The following is a 17,950-nucleotide window of genomic DNA, read 5'->3' on the forward strand; positions in this document are numbered from 1 at the left end:
GAATTATGCCATGCATTGTCGTACATTTTTCTTGCTTCCTGTCTTGAGCTTTCAGGCCAGCGTCCAGATAGGGAGAATGGAGTGCCTTGGCATCAGTGAAGATGTTTATTTAGGTCATGTTCCTAAATTGCTCTAGGCTGATTGATTATACAGGTTTGCTATTATAACCAGAAGTTGTTACAACCTAATACTAAAATGTAAAATTAGTGCAAAAAATTACAGAACTATAGAACAAGAAATACAATATAGTAATAACAGTTACAACTCTAATGGAAATTGCCAAGTATCACAGCTAAGCCTGATACTATTGTTGGACTGAATGCCAGAAGTATTGCCTTATAAGGCATGGCCTTACAAAGCAGGCTGAGCCTTCCTGCATTGCCAGAGGAAATCACTTTTGAGCTGACCCATACCTTGTTTGTTGTTGACATCAGTCGCAACTGGTGGATGAGCGGAATAGTGAGAGACTGTGGTGCAGTGTAGATTGCCAGCACCCAGGGCGAGGCAAGTATTGCACCTCCTAACCTGTGGACTATTAGCACTCCCTGAGTCTCTTCCACCAGTCCAGCATTGAACCCCTTGCCTCCCAGCACATCTATTATATTTTAAGAAAATAGCGATGTAATTAAAGTAAAATGCAGCTAGTCGGAGGGATTGCAGTTGCTTAGCTGTTTCCCCAGCTGCTAGCTACCACCTTGAGCCTCACCTTGTGCACCTCATTTGCAGCAGCTCATGGGATTGCATGGTGCAGAGGTGGAGGACAGCACTGCCTGGGCGAGCTGAAATTTTGCACCCCTAAAAATGTTTGCACCAGGGCACCGCATTGTGGAATCCAGCCAGCCAGCCAGCTTCTGATGTAAGCAGCAAACAGACCTGGTCAACTCTCAGGAGGATTCCTCTAAGAAGACAGTAAGTCTCAGCTGTTTCGTAAGACAGTACAGGATCAGGACAAGGTGGCCCATCTTTGCTGGTACCAGACACTCTTATCTTTCCCATCTGGTCTTCAGCCTGAAAGAGAAAGGCAAGGGTGTGGATGTGTGGAGAATAAGTTGTAAGCAAGCAAGTCTGTAAAAGCATCCATCTTTCTGTCACATCTCTGGACTTTGTGGAGCTTGAGTTGACAAGAGATAGCCTTAACTCTGCAAATTTTAAAAGCTCTGAATAATTCTTAGCATTATCTTTAGCACTTCTAGAGAGTTTGTGTATATTGTCTTGTTTTGTGTCCTTACGACAGTTGTGTAATCAAGTAGGCCAGTATTCAATGACCATCTTCACATAGACGGGTTGAACAGAAAGGACAGAGATGTTTATCTTCCTCCCATGGGTTTGTGGCAGAGGTGATGTTTGAGCCAGAGCCATGTCCACTACTTCAGGATCTCTTATAGGAGAACTGAAATATGTGTGGGGATTTCTGCTTGTTGAAATTCAGAAGGATTGTTGAACAATGTTTCTGGTCGTCAACAAACAGAGCTTCACTTCCTGTTTAGCTCTTTGCCCCTCACGGTGACTCTCAGAATATATGCAAGATATATCAATGTGCACAACTTACCCAAGATTCTTCAGTGTTGCATTTTCACCTGTTTTTCCTGTTTTTTCCTGTATGGTTTTTTAAAAAGCAGAGTATGCACAACTGCCTATAGGCTAATTTACATTTAAGCAGATGCTTGGCAATGGAAATTTACCATTTTCTAGGATGTTGCTAAAATACAAAGAGTAAATGTATTGAAATTATATTTTTCATATGCTCCATTGAAATATTATTGGAATGTCAAGTATTCTTTGGAACATTGCCAGCTGGTTTGGCATAAAAGGAGACTCTTCACGTAATAAATACAGGAAAGGGCCTCTCTGCTGATGCAGAGTTATAGGGTGTTGTCAAGAATAGCACAACAGCAGGCAGGCCAGTGAACTGACAACCAGCCTGAAGATAACACAAAAATATGAACTGCATTGAAGGGATCCATCTGCATTTGGACTCCCCCCCCCCAATGCAAACAATATAGCTAGGGGAGCCTGGTATGGAATTAGTGACTATTATCAAATTTGATAATCTCATCAAAATGGTAGTAATCAGTGTTACATACAGCACTGATGTTACCTGTCTGTCATGGGTTTGGAGGGAAAGTTCCATCCTATGGGGAGTGGAAGGCGGGACATCAGGAGGAGGGGCTGTACTGTATATATATGTGGAGCGTGTGTGGAGAAGCTGGAGAAGAAGCTGGAGAAGAGCTGAGAGAAGAAGCTTGAGTGGGAGTCTGTGTGTCAGACAGGGTACTACTGTGTGTCAGTACCAACCTGATAGGTTCAGGTGTCTGTATGGTTAGCCAGAACTGATAGGTTCGGGGTCTGTGCTTCAAGTTAAGTGTTCTGTGTGAACCAAACTGTGTGTATGTATGATTGAGACTAAGCCACGTTACTGTATCTTATTTTACTTGATCTTTTTATTTTCCCTGTGTGTTGTTTAAATAAACCTTATTCCTTTATTTGTTAAAAATCCATCCCTGGTCTGTGTGACTTCTTATAAGGAATGGTTGGTGGCAGCTTAGTGAAACTGTGGCATATCCCAGTAGGTCTGGGTTTGTCACATTGATTGGTGTCCAGCGTGTGGGATACGACTGGTCCAGTTGTCCAGTGGTACAGCAAAGCCTTGGCAAGTGTGCCCAGAGCAAGGGGGGTCTAGTCAGGGACAATCTGAGAGCACGTAGGTAATCTTCTAGGTGTACCTCACGGGGAGGTGCGCTAGTAGAAGAACGTGTAACCTCAGATTGGGGACTAGATTAGGGAGCTCTGAGGCAGCCTGTTTTGGCGGGAAAAAAGCTGAGGCAAAACTGTGTAGTAGCAGTGATTTAGCCTGCCTGCTGAGAGGCCTAGCAGAGGGGGGTAGACTCTGGCTCGCAACTGTTGCAAGTTAGTGCTGAAGAACAGCAGCAATCTATAGAAAGCTGGTTCTGAGGCAAAAGGGAAAAAAAAAGTGGTCGCTTTATTTTGAGGCTTGACTTTTGAAAGCAGCCTGTTCTGGGGGGGGGGATTATGCCCTTGACTCGAAGCCAAATGGCAGAAATGGGTGAAGTGAAAGAACCCCAGGTTGACCAAGGTTCTGAGGATGAATTTGGCTCAGTGCAAGGTGACAGCACGGGAGAACAGAACCCAGAACTCAGAAAAATGCTCATAGTCCAACAGCATGAACTGAGGATGAGGCAATTTGAAATGGAGGAAAGGGAAAGAGAGAAACAGAGACAATTTGAATTGGGATTAGAGAGAGAGAAAATTGCTCTGGAAAAAGAAAGAATGGCGTTTGAGTTAAGAAAATTGGAACTGATGAATCAGAACAATAATAACAATAGGGATTCTGAGGGAGGCCAATTGTCTAAAGCTGACCTGAAGAAATTCCCTGTGTACCACAAGGGAGATTGTCCTGAAGTGTTCTTTTCCCTAGTGGAAAGAGCGTTTGTGGACTTCTCAGTAAGGGAAACTGAGAAGATGACCATCATGCGATCTTTAATCAGTGGCAGCCTTGCAGAAGTCTATGCAGAGATGCCAGAGGAACTGATGAAAGATTTTGCAGAGTTTAAAAAACTGGTGTTTGCCAGACATGGGATAAATGCGGAACAGCTGAGGCAAAGATTCAGGTCAATCACCAAGAAACCAGAGCAGACTTTTACCCAAGTGGGGGCCCAATTGGTGAGGCTGCTAGAGAAATGGCTATCTCAGGAGGGGACAGAGACCTTTCAGCAGCTCAAAGACTTGATAGCGCTGGAACAGTTCTATTCAGTCCTGCATGGGGAACTGAAATTCCAGGTGAGGGAAAGGAAACCGAAATCTGTGGCAGAAGCAGCCGAGATCGCAGATTTTATTTCCCAAATAAGAAAGCCCTTGGGTGAGGGGAAATCGATGGGGAAACCTAAAGAAACCTACAGCAAGTACTCTCAGGGACCAGGGAAAAGCCAGCAAGGGGGAGGGGCCCATGGTGAAGGGAAGCCCTCAGACATGAAACCAAGACCTCAGATTTTGGAGGGAAAACCAAAACAAGATGAGAAAGACTCAAAATATAGCAGAAAATGTTATTTCTGTCAGGGAAAGGGCCATCTAATCTCAGAGTGTGAGAAATTAAAGCAGCTAAAAGGAATTGTGCCTCAGGATTCGAGTGGAATCAAGCCAAAAGCTGTGTTCTGTGTCCAGAAAGAGCAAAGCTCCTTGTCACTGAGGGAGCCTGTTGCCATGGCTACTCAATCTGGAACAGTTACATCTGCTGATCAGGCTGAGGAAAATGGTCCTCTTGTGGAGGTCAAGCGCTGCTTGCTCGTGAGAACAGATTCTCAGTTGTTTGAAACAGCAGGGGTGGACGTAGGAATACTTGACCATCAGTATCGGGGGTTGAGGGACACTTGTTCCCAGGTGACCCTGTGCCATCCAGATATTATTCCTAGGGAATATATAATCCCAAATGAGAGCATGAAGGTGGCAGGGATTGAGGGGCAGGTGATCTCACTGCCAGTAGCGGAGGTACCTGTGAACTTTCAAGGCTGGAGGGGAGTTTGGCGGCTAGCGATTTCATCGACTCTGCCAGCAGCCGTGCTCGTGGGAAATGACCTGGCTGAACATGTGAAACGGGTGCTAGTGATTACACGTTCACAAGCTACCACGGGGACAGTTCAGGGGGGTACTGATGAGCCCGAGACGGAAGCAGAGGGGAGTTCTGAAGCTGTGGTGGAAACCTTAACCACAGACAGCCGATTTGGCCAAGAGCAAAAGGCAGACGCCACTCTCCGAAAGTGTTTTGAACAGGTGACTGACGCCCAGCTAACACCTGAAACCCCAGTGAGATTTCTAGAGAAAAAGGGGATTTTGTATAGAGAGACCCTGAGGAATATCTCAAAAGGGGGAGATGGGATCCGAAGTCAGCTAGTGGTACCTGAAAAGTATCGCCCCATGATCTTACAAAGGGGGCACTCTGACATGTTTGCTGCGCACTTAGGGGTGAACAAAACACAGCAGAGAATCACACAGAATTTTTACTGGCCTGACATAGGGAAGCAGATCAGGGAGTTCTGTAAACAATGTGATGTGTGTCAAAGGCAGGGGAATAACCGCGACAGGACCAAAGCAAAGTTGTGCCCTTTGCCTGTGATTGACACTCCGTTCAAATGTATAGGGGTGGATATTGTGGGACCTTTGCCCAAGGCCACAAAGAGGGGGAACAGGTTCATTCTCACCATTGTGGACCATGCCACGAGGTACCCTGAAGCCATTCCCTTGACTAACATTGAAACTAACACAGTGGCAGATGCCTTGGTGGGGTATATGTCCAGGATGGGATTTGCCTCAGAAATAATCACAGATTTGGGCGCATCGTTCACATCGAAGCTCATGAAACGCTTATGGCAAATCTGTGGAATTAAGCACAAGGAAACCACTGCCTATCACCCTGAAAGTAATGGGTTAACGGAGAAGTTCAATGGGACTCTGATGCGCATGATTAGGGCTTACTTGGCAGAGAATCCAAACAATTGGGACCAGAAGCTGCAATCCCTTTTGTTTGCATATCGATCAGTGCCACAAGCCAGTACCGGGTTCAGTCCGTTTGAACTTTTATTTGGGAGAAGGGTGAAAGGGCCATTTGATTTGATCAAACAAAATTGGGAGCAGATCACCCAGGATGACCCACAAGATGTTGTGACATATATAGACTCTTTAAGGAATGACCTAAAGAGAAACCTAGAGCTAGCAGCAGAGACCCTGCAAGCTCAAAAGGTCAGAAAGAAAGCTTGGGATGACCAGAAAGCCAGGGGGAGGCACTTTAATCCAGGGGAGGAAGTGCTTTGGCCTAGGCTCTGCAAAGAGAGCAAGTGTCAGCTGGGTAGCCCAGAAATAAAATACTTGGGTCACATAGTAGGGGGAGGAGTGATAAACCCCTAGAGGCCAAGATAGAAGCAGTTCGTGATTGGCCTAGACCCAACACCAAGAAAAAAGTCAAATCATTTCTTGGGTTGGTGGGCTACTACAGAAAGTTCATCCCGAGGTTTAGCGAGATTGCGGCTCCGCTGACCGATCTGACGAGGAAGAAGACTGATGACCGCATCCCGTGGACCAGCGACTGTGAGGCGGCGTTCCAGAGGTTGAAGGAGGCGCTCGTCCAGTATCCAGTGCTGCGTGCTCCAGACTTCGACCGGGAGTTCATCATCTACACCGATGCGTCTAACAGCGGGGTAGGAGCAGTTCTTTGCCAGGAGGATGAGAATGGTGACCAGCATCCAGTGTCCTACCTGAGTAGGAAACTCCAGAAAGGTGAGAGACATTTGGCAACCGTGGAGAAGGAGTGCCTGGCCTTAGTCTACGCGATCCAGAAGGCCAAGCCTTACATCTGGGGAAGACATTTTATTCTGTGCACTGACCATTCACCACTGCAATGGTTAAAGACAATGAAAACCCACAATAGTAAACTTATGAGGTGGGCTTTAAACGTGCAAGACTATGACTTTGAAGTGAAGGTGGTCAGAGGGTCAGTGAACTGTGTTGCTGACGCCTTGTCAAGAAGACCTGAAGAATGAAGACGGCGAAAGAAACATGGACTATGTATATATTTTGATGACAAAAAGTCAAATGTGTCTGTTTATTAAACATGTTGGTTTGTATGAATAAAGGTAACTTGATGTATTGTTAATGGTAAATGTTTTAATGCCTAATAGAGTGTAAGTATAAGTAAGTATGGTATTGTATGTTATTATATGACTGTTTTTGTTTGTTTTGGGTCCAGGTTGTTTTTTGGTGAAAAGCACCTTAGCTTTCCCCCTACAAAACAACTTATAAAGAGGGGAGGTGTTACATACAGCACTGATGTTACCTGTCTGTCATGGGTTTGGAGGGAAAGTTCCATCCTATGGGGAGTGGAAGGCGGGACATCAGGAGGAGGGGCTGTACTGTATATATATGTGGAGCGTGTGTGGAGAAGCTGGAGAAGAAGCTGGAGAATAGCTGAGAGAAGAAGCTTGAGTGGGAGTCTGTGTGTCAGACAGGGTACTACTGTGTGTCAGTACCAACCTGATAGGTTCAGGTGTCTGTATGGTTAGCCAGAACTGATAGGTTCGGGGTCTGTGCTTCAAGTTAAGTGTTCTGTGTGAACCAAACTGTGTGTATGTATGATTGAGACTAAGCCACGTTACTGTATCTTATTTTACTTGATCTTTTTATTTTCCCTGTGTGTTGTTTAAATAAACCTTATTCCTTTATTTGTTAAAAATCCATCCCTGGTCTGTGTGACTTCTTATAGGGAATGGTTGGTGGCAGCTTAGTGAAACTGTGGCATATCCCAGTAGGTCTGGGTTTGTCACAGGAGCATTGTGGGCTGTAATACAGTATAATAAGTTACGTTGCTACGTTCAATCAAATCACTTTCAGCAGGATTTTTGAGATGAGGGAGATGTTCAAGGTGTGGTTTACCATTGCCACTCCCCAGTGAGCTTCCATGAGTGAATGGGGATTTGAAACCAGCCTCCAAGAAGCTGTTAGAAATTACTAAAAGCCAGGCGGCGAGGCTTCTTCACTCAACCTGATCTGATGCAGAAGCCAGCAGTGAGCCACCTCCCCTCCCACTTAAATGCATGGACTGGCCAGGGTCTTCTACCACTAGCAGTAGGAAGACCGAGTCCACATTGTGTCAGTATGATTTCTGTAACTCCAGAAAGCTGGAGTGTTTGAATCTGTTTAGAGTGAGTTTTTCGATAAAAAGGAAGGGCTTAAGCCAAGCTGCAACTACAACTGCTACTATTTGTTCTTTCTTTCTTTCCTCCTCCTTCTCTTCCTTTGCCTTTTTGAAAATTTCTTTCAGAGGAGCAACTTATCCTTTGTAAACAGGTGATTTCTTAACAAGGGTCATGCTAAAGGCTGCCTGTCCAGATTGCTTTAACAAACACAACTCATGGACTTCCAGCAGCAGTAGTTGTCCCCCAGCAATAAATCATTAATTGGGTGAGAACCCTGCTATTAAACATTTTACCTGTGGATTTCTGCACATTGGGCAGTTAAAGGTGTAAAAAATTTCTGTTGACTTAAGCCCTATTCAGGAGCTCTGTCTGTTTTGACTTTGCTTATGTGACAACTGCTGAGTCTAAAGAGGAGAGGCTGCTGCTTGTGTGGATGCTATCCAGTAAGCAGGGGAGCTCTCCTCTTCAGACTCATGTTGGTGATTACACAAACAAAGCACTAACAAGGAGCCTGGCACTCCCTTCCAAGTATGCTGAGAACCCCAGATCCTAATGCCTGAGCGCAGCTTTAGTTGACAAGTACTATCAATATTGTCTGTTTTTATTGCTGCTTGAGCTGTTGGTGTGGGAGAGGACAACTAAGAGATCTCTGGTATGAAGAGACAGTATTACCATCTGTATCATACTCTATACATATGCTTTAGCTCACATACTGACTTGAAGCTTGCAGCAACCCAACTTGAGGCTGTTGTTATTAAAAATTTGAGAGAGATAGAATGCCAGACTCTACTATTTTCACTCTATTATTTTCTTTTGTGGAATAACATAACTATATACAGTACATAAGGGACGTGGTGGCGCTGCGGGCTAAACCACAGAAGCCTGTGCTGCAGGGTCAGAAGACCAAGCAGTCGTAAGATCGAATCCACGCGACAGACTGAGCTCCCATCGCTTGTCCCAGCTCCCGCCAACCAAGCGGTTCGAAAGCATGCAAATGCAAGTAGATAAATAGGGACCACTTCGGTTGGAAGGTAACAGTGTTCCGTGTCTAAGTTGCACTGGCCATGTGACCATGGAAGATTGTCTTCGGACAAACGCTGGCTCTATGGCTTGGAAACGGGGATGAGCACCGCCCCCTAGAGTCGAACACGACTGGACAAAAATTGTCAAGGGGAACCTTTACCTTTACCTTATACAGTACATAAGATACTCTTGATTGGAAAGAGAATTTAATTTGATATTTATCTTAGTTTTGTGTGCTGCATGGGCTCATCAGTGAAGAATAGATTCAGAGTTCCTTTTTTGCTTTCAAGAACTAGAAATTCTTTTTTTATGGCAATTAATGTAGTCTTGTTGATTTGTACAAGCAGGGGAATGCAAATAAAATAATGGTGGTTTTTCTGCACTTAATCTCCAGCTTCCAACTTTTACCTGGCTTTTTTAAAAGTACATATTCTCTAAGGAAAGTGATCACCCATCCACCCACCCCGTAACTGACTCAGGTTGTTTTGCCTTTTCCCAGGCCTTACTGAAAATGGACTGCCAGGGTTTGGTGGTGAGGCTAATTCAAGATTTTGTGCTTCTGACTACGGCTGTAGAAGTGGCCCAGCGCTGGAGGGAACTTGCTGAAAAATTGGCCAAGGTCTCCAAACAACAGATGGATGCCTACGAAGCTCCCCATCGGGACAAGAATGGCATTGTAGATGGTGAGGTAAGGAAACATTGGTGTAATATATTCTGGACTTGCTGGATGACTGGCTCTGCACAATAGATAGGAAAAGCAGCTTGGTGTTCTGTTCCTCTGCCTTTTGTATCTTGAATGATACCAAAGCCTAGTATGAGGTGTGTAGGAATTTTGTTGTGTGTTCACAGTGGCCAAAAGAGTTACTGTGCAGAAAGAAATCCATTCATCTGTAAAGCTTATTCTTCCTCTTCCAGAAGTGTCATTTATCACAGAAAGTATTGTGACATGCCAGATATGATCATAATGGGGGACCATATACTAACCGTACACAAAATGAAACTATTTAACATCCTCCTCTTTAGTTCATATGCTTTCGAAAACCTGGAGCAAATAGTGCTCATTTGTCATTTGCCATCCAGGTAACTGTTGCCACTAATCCTAAAAGAAAAGTGATGTTGTTGAAAGATCCATGTTACTTAGAAAGAAGTACTCTGGGCAAGTAAGGTACTATCTGAATGTTTGAATTAAAACTTAGCTTGCCATATTTAAAATCTAGTTTGATTGCAGTGTTTCCTGGACTCCAAATTATGTGTTTTCTATACCAGATATTTTCCATATCCTTTTGCTTTGTGCTTTAGGTTTTACACAAAATGGTACACTGAAAACAAATATACTTGCACTCGTTATGGTGTTTTCTTAGCAGTTCAGTATGTTGTTTGTTCTAATACTGTGACTCCAATGGCTTTACCAGTATTCACAGAAGTAACAGACCAATCTGATGGCATGGAAGGGATAGACAAGTTATGTATCTCCATAACAAAGATGCCTCTGCATAGAAAAGGGCAGGCAGAGCGAATGCTTGATTGGGGGAGCTCAAGCTGTCTCAAAGGGCATGTATCCCGGACGGTGGATGGAGGTGCCCCTGCTCCAGTCACAAAACACCTGGGTGCTAAATTGGAAGTCTCTCCTCTCCAACTTCTGTGGGATTTCCTGTCCCCTGTAAAATGATTATTAGTGACTCTTTGCTATTCAGTTTTGAAACGATATGGCCTGGGATTAGCCTCAGTGTGAACTAGTCCTTACGGGAAATACAAATTGTTGATACCAGAGGCATCTCTCTCGAGCTGAAGCAGCCACCGCAAGGAGAGCATCTACCCTCCATTTTTGTGAGCATAATGTCTAACTGTAACACTGAGGGCTTGCGCCCCCCCCCCCAATTTGAAACTCACCGGCCACTTGATAAGTGGAAAACAGGAAGTCACCAGACACACTCTGTACAAACAAGGTAGCTTTAGATGTTGTACTAGGTAGGGAAAAAAAGGCAGTCAAAGCCAAACTGGGTAATGAATCTATAAATGGCTGAGTCTCAGTATGAATTGTCCCCCTGTAAGAAAAAAACAAAACCAGATACTAGCTCTTAAGTTTTCCAAAAGTGTAATGCCAAGACAAACATGCTTGTTCAACTGGCAGCATTTAATCTGCACATACACACGCAACCGCCAGGAAAACAGTTAAAGGATTTAATTGTTCCTGTGAGTCAACCGTATGATTCATGGTGCCGGGAACGAAATATGTTTTGGGATCTTTTTAACTAAAAGTAAGATCTACCCCTTGCCCTCAAACTCTGATGTCAAAGAGGACAGGGATGGGCAGGGTGAGCCATCAAGAGCTGCTGGATTGCACCCCACAGCATTCATAACCACCTGGCTTTCCTGTCTAAGGCTTATGGAAGTTGCAGTCCGACTTCACCTAGAGCACTGGTTCTTAACCTTGGGTTACTCAGGAGTTTTGGACTGCAACTCCCAGAAGCCTTCACCACCAGCTGTCCTGACTGGGGTTTCTGGGAGTTGCAGTTCAAAAGCATCCGAGTAACAAAGGTTAAGAACCACTGACCTAGAGGGCTGCATTTTGCCCACTCTTGGTATCGCAACACACTTGAAAAGGCAATAAAGTCGTGGTTGCTTTTTTGTTTGTTTGTTTGTTTGTTTTGGGGTTTTTTTGTTTTGTTTTGTTTTTCATCTGTGGAGATAGTTTGGGTGCTGCCTCCTGGTAGCATTCTAGGAGAAATCAGGCAGGATAAATGGTTGGTACCTTGTTTCCCTGAAAATAAGCCCTAGTATGATTTTTTACCATGCTCCTCATTACAGTATTTGCTTTCATGTACCCCCCCCCCCCAAATAAGCCCCAGTTAAGTGAAACCCCGCCCTCCAGCATTATGCAGCAACCGGAAGAAGATGGCATGACTGTAAAATAAAACATCCCCTGAAAATAAACCCTAATGCGTTTTTTGGAGCAAAACTTAATATAAGACCCTGTCTTGTTTTCGGGGAAACATGATATGTATTACAGTGTTCTCTTTTGTTCTGCACATGGGTGCTATGCACACAAGATGCTATCTGAATTCAAATGGTAGACACTCTGTATATGATCTTCCTGTCTTTCACAGGCAATGTGGAAACCAGCATATGACTTTATGTTAACGTGGAGCAATCAGATGGGAGACAGTTACCGTGATGTTACCCAAGAACTTCACCTTGGTCTTGATAAGATGAAGAATCCTATCACAAAACGCTGGAAGCATCTTACAGGAACCCTGATTTTAGTAAACACATTGGACATACTACGGGCAGCTGCGTTTAGTCCACAAGAAGAACATGACGATTATGCCATCTGATGGGAAGGGATGACTCCAGCAGAAATAGTTGCAGTCTGTTTTTATGATTTTAGCTGATGCTGTCAGAGAGAGAGGGAGAGAGAACAGTTCTGAAAAGCCAGAGTCCTGGGCAGGGATTCCTGGTCTTAGAGTGCAAATATTTCATGCTTGTTCCTCCTCTTTTCAGAAGGTACCCAAGACAATACTCTTTTGTATGCTCTGTGGTTAACAGCTTTTCTTAATATGTAACATTCGGAATTGAACTTTTTAAAGGCATTTGCTAATACTGGACTTGAAAGTTTAGATCACTTTGTGGAAGACTTATTTTGTTGTAACATAAAAAAAACATTTTGTCCCTTTTTAAATTAATCACTTTGAATTGTTGATAATGTGTATTAAAATGCAGCACAGTTCTAATGTGTGACTCTGTTCGTAGAATGGCATGCCAGCCCCACTGCCTCCTAAGATTCTATCAGGGCTCCCCATTACAGTATTTGCTTTCATGTACACAGTTTTGTAAAGAAGAAGATGCACACTTTCCCCAACTTAGTTTACTTTTGTAATCCAAAACTTAGCACAATATGTAGTGTGTGTGGAGACAGTGTGCTTGACTTCTGTCTGCTTTAGATCCATGGTAAGAAAATGGATGCCGTATGTAGTCAAGGCTAACATTTCACTTCACTTAATGTTTCATCCTATCTTAATATCTTCTAGCCATCTTTAGTGACAGGTGCCTCCCTTCAAAAGTCTACACTATATGAATGTGTTTAAAAATATGAAGGTGGTTGTTTCTTTGATGGTTCTCACTTATGCCATCATTAAGGTGATGTATTAGACCTGGTTTTCACTGAGGTAGCAAGTCTGCATTTGAGCTTGTAAATCACTCATGGGCTGAAATCCAATAGTAAGTTGCAGCTAGAGGAGGCCCACTGAATCCATGGAGATCTGGTCAGTTTACGCCTATGTAAGTTGCATTGATTCACTGTGCCTACTCTAGTTGCAACTAACCGCTATATTTCAGTGATGGAATATCATATGATGAATGCTCATCCTTCCATTTGAGAATGCATGCTCTGCACTTAGAAAACTAGCTAGTCAGGAAGAAAGCCAGACTAGAACCCACCTCACTGACATCTACAGGGATTTTAGTTTGGGGTGGGGGAACTACGGAGAAGCATTCCATCATGTGAGACCATACATAGCGTGTGAATGCTTTGCATCCCAGAACACAGGGTTACATTTTCAGTGAGGGCTAGGTCCACCTCTCAGATCTGGAGCCTAGTTTGCTAAATTCAAACTCTATGGTTTGTCAGTATTTCATTGTAATCTTGCTCTGAGGGTATACAATATTTTTAGGTCATTGAGTTTCACCATATATGTTGTGTGACAAGTAATGCTGTCACTAGAATCAGAAACTAAAGTGGCAACACCTTTGCAGCTGCATGTTGAAGATAAAGCCATTAAAAATAACTCTAGTTGTATTACTTTTGAATGAAAGTTTTATCAAACCTTTTCAGTCTACCTCTTAAATCAAAAATATTTCATTTGGGTAAAGTTTCCTTCTAGAGGAAAGGGGAGTGTCGGCTTTTTGCACAATACAATTTTTCATATTAAAACACATTTATTAAATCTTGCAAATAAGATGCTTTTCAAATATTGTATACTAATGATTATCCTTTTCACTCAAAGTTTACAGATAAGCTGAAAATGTTTTCACAATGTGGCCACTAAAATTAACCTTTAAAACCTGTTGTCTCATATTAAAAAACAAAAAAACCTAGCATGTTCCAAGAACAAGCTGACCTTTCCAGAATGTGTGTTATGCAACACAACTCCTGTTCCAGAGTTTCATGAAAGCAGAATCTAGTTTATTGGAAAGGCTTTCCTTTTGTTTGTCTGCAAGGTTTATTAAAGGGGAAATGGCTGTTATTTATTTGCTTTTCAAAGCAACTCCCTTTAAACAATCCGTCACCCCACCTTGTCAGCTCTGTCCAGTTAAAGGCACCTTAAAATTTGAATTTTGCTGCAAGAGATTAGACCAGATTCCTATGCAAGTTTTCTCAGCACAAGCTTAAAGTTAATTGGGTTAGCAAAATAATTATCCGTTATTTTTCTCTCTACCACAAAGCTGAAATCTTGCATAAGATATTTGAAAGCAGGGAAGAGACGCTCTTGTATTTTGTATCCCAGATAAGAAACGCAAGCAGGCTCAGAAGGGTTCATTCTTCACTATAATGTGAAAATAGAATATAGGTCGTGAAATGGCCAGTCTCTTTGTGTACGTGGAAGGGCATGCCCATGTGTATAGATATTCTCACTGTTGTGGGCAAACACTCAGCTGATGATACAGCAACATCAGGAGCTCTGTACAAGGGAGCCTTCTTCTACACCAGGATGTTTGCCATCAGTCCTCCACCTCTGAGCTTGTTTACAGAGATTATCAGCTGTCTAGAGTTAGTCCCAGAACTAGTTGTCAGTGTTCTGTATTGCAAGGACCCAAAGTGGAGCCAGAGCAGTGAGATTTTAATTTATGAGCAACATGTTAAGAGTTGGATATTGGAGAATTTTTAATCTTCTGACACCAGATTAGATATTCCGTAATTGATTTCAGGAGAGTAGATTGGTTGGCCTGATGCTTTGCCATTGTTGTCAAACTACCTCAAGTGTCACATGCCTTTTCTTTTCTTTTCTTTTTGATTTAAAACACAAAGGCATCCTTGGATGATTCCTACATTATCACTGTAGAGAATGGTTGAACCACAATAACAGATTTCCCGTATTTAGTCAATTGCAGAATGATCTCCCCCCCCTTTCCCACTTCTGACTAAAATATCAACTCCCAGCACACAGTTGGAGTAGTTTGTATGTTCAGCCAAATACCTTTCACTCAAAGTAGGACCTTACAAGGTAAGCTTGCTTTGGATTTTACATTAATACACTGTACAAGTAGTTTGTTGTAAATTTTTTAAATAAAAAGACTTGTCAAAACTATACAATTAAAGCAGGTATTTGATCACAGTGTTGTTTCAGCCTGACTTATTTTGTGAAAGCTTAACTCAGAGCATCATAATACTCCTGTTTTGCACCAGGTTTACCACACTTGAAATGGATTTTAAAATACCGAGCTATACAATGTACACTTAAGTGCACATATTTTGGGGGCAGAAGGTAGGTATTTTAAAAAAATACTGTTTAAAACCTCATTTTGGCATGCTTGCACGTCTGTGTCACAGTAAATAGTGTCTGTATTGGAATGTGGGGTTTCCCAAAATGGATGCCAAGTATACAGGCACTCACTAACATTTTTTTCTATCCATTTCTAATTTATTACTTTATCAATCTAGTGTGATGCCAATATTAAAAAATACAAAAAGATGACTGTCACCCCTGCAGCTATGCTAAAACCCATGGTTCATACTCCCCCAACCACTTCCAGGAAATGTCCCCTTACCTGAGTGCAGACAGCATCCTCCTCAGCTCTGCAGAGTTCCCAGTTGTTGGAGAAAGTGAGGTGGCTGCTCTTCAGAGCAAGGAGGAGCTGCCGCCCATATCCCACATCCCTTCCAAGATGTTTTCACTGAGTGGAAGGCTGAGAGATATTCCCCACCCCAACTTCTTACAATAAGGGGCGGGGGGTTGCAGTTTTGATGAGAATTCACAGACACAAAAAACAGGTGACATAATCAATTTCTTTAAAAAAAACTGAAACAGCTGATGTGATTCAACAATGTAATCATGACCTCAGATATTTTTTCTTTTTGTTTCTGGAACTTTGAAACAAAGACCCATTTATTAATTAATTATGTATTTTATTTATTTGTTAAATTTATATACCACCCCATTAGTGCATTGCACTGTTATGGGTGATATCCAACAATCATAAATAAAGCAAATACCGTGAAGTTACAAATACACAACCAGGAAGTTCGAAACTATTATATGATAAAACACGTGGCGCCACCTGAGCAGTTCTGTTGAATCATTGTATCAAGATTGATCTGTCTGTCTGTCTGTCTGTCTGACTGACTTTTGGTCCAAGTGTGCCCGCTTATTTCAGGCTTTCTGCCTCCATGACTTTATCTGGAATATGACATAAAGCAAGAATGCAAATTCTTCTTTAGATTGGGTGTCAGAGTTACACTGATATTTTATTACACTGGTAGCTGAGTTGCACTCAGAGAGTAAGTAGTTCATTGCTATACAGTACCTTTGTTCTCATTCCTTTAATCCACAAGCTTCAGTGCTATTCAGTCATTATATAATCCACTGTCCTCAATATGAATAAAGAGGAGCACCCAGTCCTGCTCTCTTTTATCGCTTACTTCACAAGAGCTGTGTCAAGTCTGAAGGGGAGTGGTGGGTTTTTAATTGTGGCTCTAAATGTGAGCAAGAGTGCATATTTGACCCCAAACACTGCAATAGAACCCCCTCTATAACAGGTATTGCAAGGTACACAAAAAAGATCCAATGAGGAGATGCAAATAATTGCTGTGCACCTCTCAGGGACCTAATGCATCCAGAGGCTACAAAATATTATGAAACAGAAACATGTATGTTTATGGATTTTGCCAGCATAAAGAGTAGCTGAAATACATTCATTCTGTGCTCATGCTATTTAGCAGGCACTTCCTTTATGTGGCCAGCAAGACAGCAGACCTGGGCTTTCCCCATCTTGTTGATGATTTATTTCAGCCTTTTAGCAGCACAGAATTTACTTTATGTCCTCTTTAAAAAATGGTATCTGTTTAGACTGAATCATCCTAGGCTTTTCAGCTAAACTTCAGAGAGTTATTTAATTGCATCCTTCTCTGTCCAGAGCAATAAGCAAATGAAAAATGGTTCAGTTAAGTTCATCTTGTGAGTATATACAATCACTATCTCCTGTTCGTAGAGCTATCAAGTAAAATGTTCTTATTCCATGACAACTATTTACAGTATTTATTATTTCAGTATTACCTGTTTTCCACTTTAAAAAACAATGCTCAAGGTGGCTGCCAACATAGTTCTAATGAAACTGCACTGCAAAGGAAAAAAGTGGACAAACCACTCCTTGTCAGATACTGGATTTTTGTTTCTTTTCTTGAGAAATGTTTATAGTGGCTGATAGTGGCAGGGGAAGGGAGGACGGGTATTCGTATACAAATACCCCCATCTCAAGTTTCAATCCTAAATTTATCTAATTGAAATGGAACAAGTTACGCTGAAACTGCAAAGAATGATATCTGAGTAACTGTGAAGGGCTTGGACCACACATTTCTGCCATCAATCACTAGCAATTGTCTCAGTTCTTATGAAAGATGAGTTCATTTGAGCTGAATTTTGTATGTTGTGGTTTTGAATGGCTAGTCATTGCTAATAAATGAGGAATCTGTACAATAATGCCATCATAAAATTAATAGTCCAACATTTCAGTAAAATGTACTGGGGGAAACTTTGCCTTCTGGCAAATCCAATCGTATTCTCTCAGAGGCACAACACTGTTGTGGAATCTTCTAAGCAAAAGGGAACAAGACACACTCTCTCCAAAATAAAAATCAGGGAACGGCAACATGTTTGTGAAAACAATGCAAATAGAAACAGGTGATACCTTTAATTGACCACTAAGAATATAAAACCAAAACAAAAAAAACAGCAAGCTTTTAGTGATAAATCATATTCAAGGCTGCTCATATTCTTGTGGGTTGCTCAAAAATTATATGCTGTTATTAACGTGATGGTGAGAAATAAGGACTGTATATTAGCAACAATAACCTAGCAAACAAGCTGATATAGAAGCCAGATGAGAATACCTCCTAGAATACCTCTTGAGCAGAGGGACCCAAGCACAAACCTATAAGAAAATCCCATTGTGGGTGGTGCCTATAGAAGCATTTACATTAAAAGTCCTGAACCAGAAAGGAATTTTGACCACAC

General features: G+C 42.3%; 1 protein-coding gene across 2 annotated transcripts in view; it reads left to right on the forward strand.

Annotated features, from left to right (window-relative positions):
• SH3BP4 (SH3 domain binding protein 4) overlaps positions 1-15,055 on the forward strand; it is a 67,583-nt gene extending 52,528 nt beyond the window's left edge. For both annotated transcript variants that reach the window (XM_020806819.3, XM_072977363.2), the window contains exons 4-5: positions 9,223-9,411; positions 11,831-15,055. In XM_020806819.3, the coding sequence (XP_020662478.3) occupies positions 9,223-9,411; positions 11,831-12,058 (417 nt within the window). In that variant the 3' untranslated portion in view covers positions 12,059-15,055. The remainder of the gene's footprint in view (positions 1-9,222; positions 9,412-11,830) is intronic.
• Positions 15,056-17,950: the final 2,895 nt, after the last annotated feature.

Source organism: Pogona vitticeps, chromosome 1, assembly GCF_051106095.1.
Source record: "Pogona vitticeps strain Pit_001003342236 chromosome 1, PviZW2.1, whole genome shotgun sequence".
Lineage (NCBI taxonomy): Eukaryota > Metazoa > Chordata > Lepidosauria > Squamata > Agamidae > Pogona > Pogona vitticeps.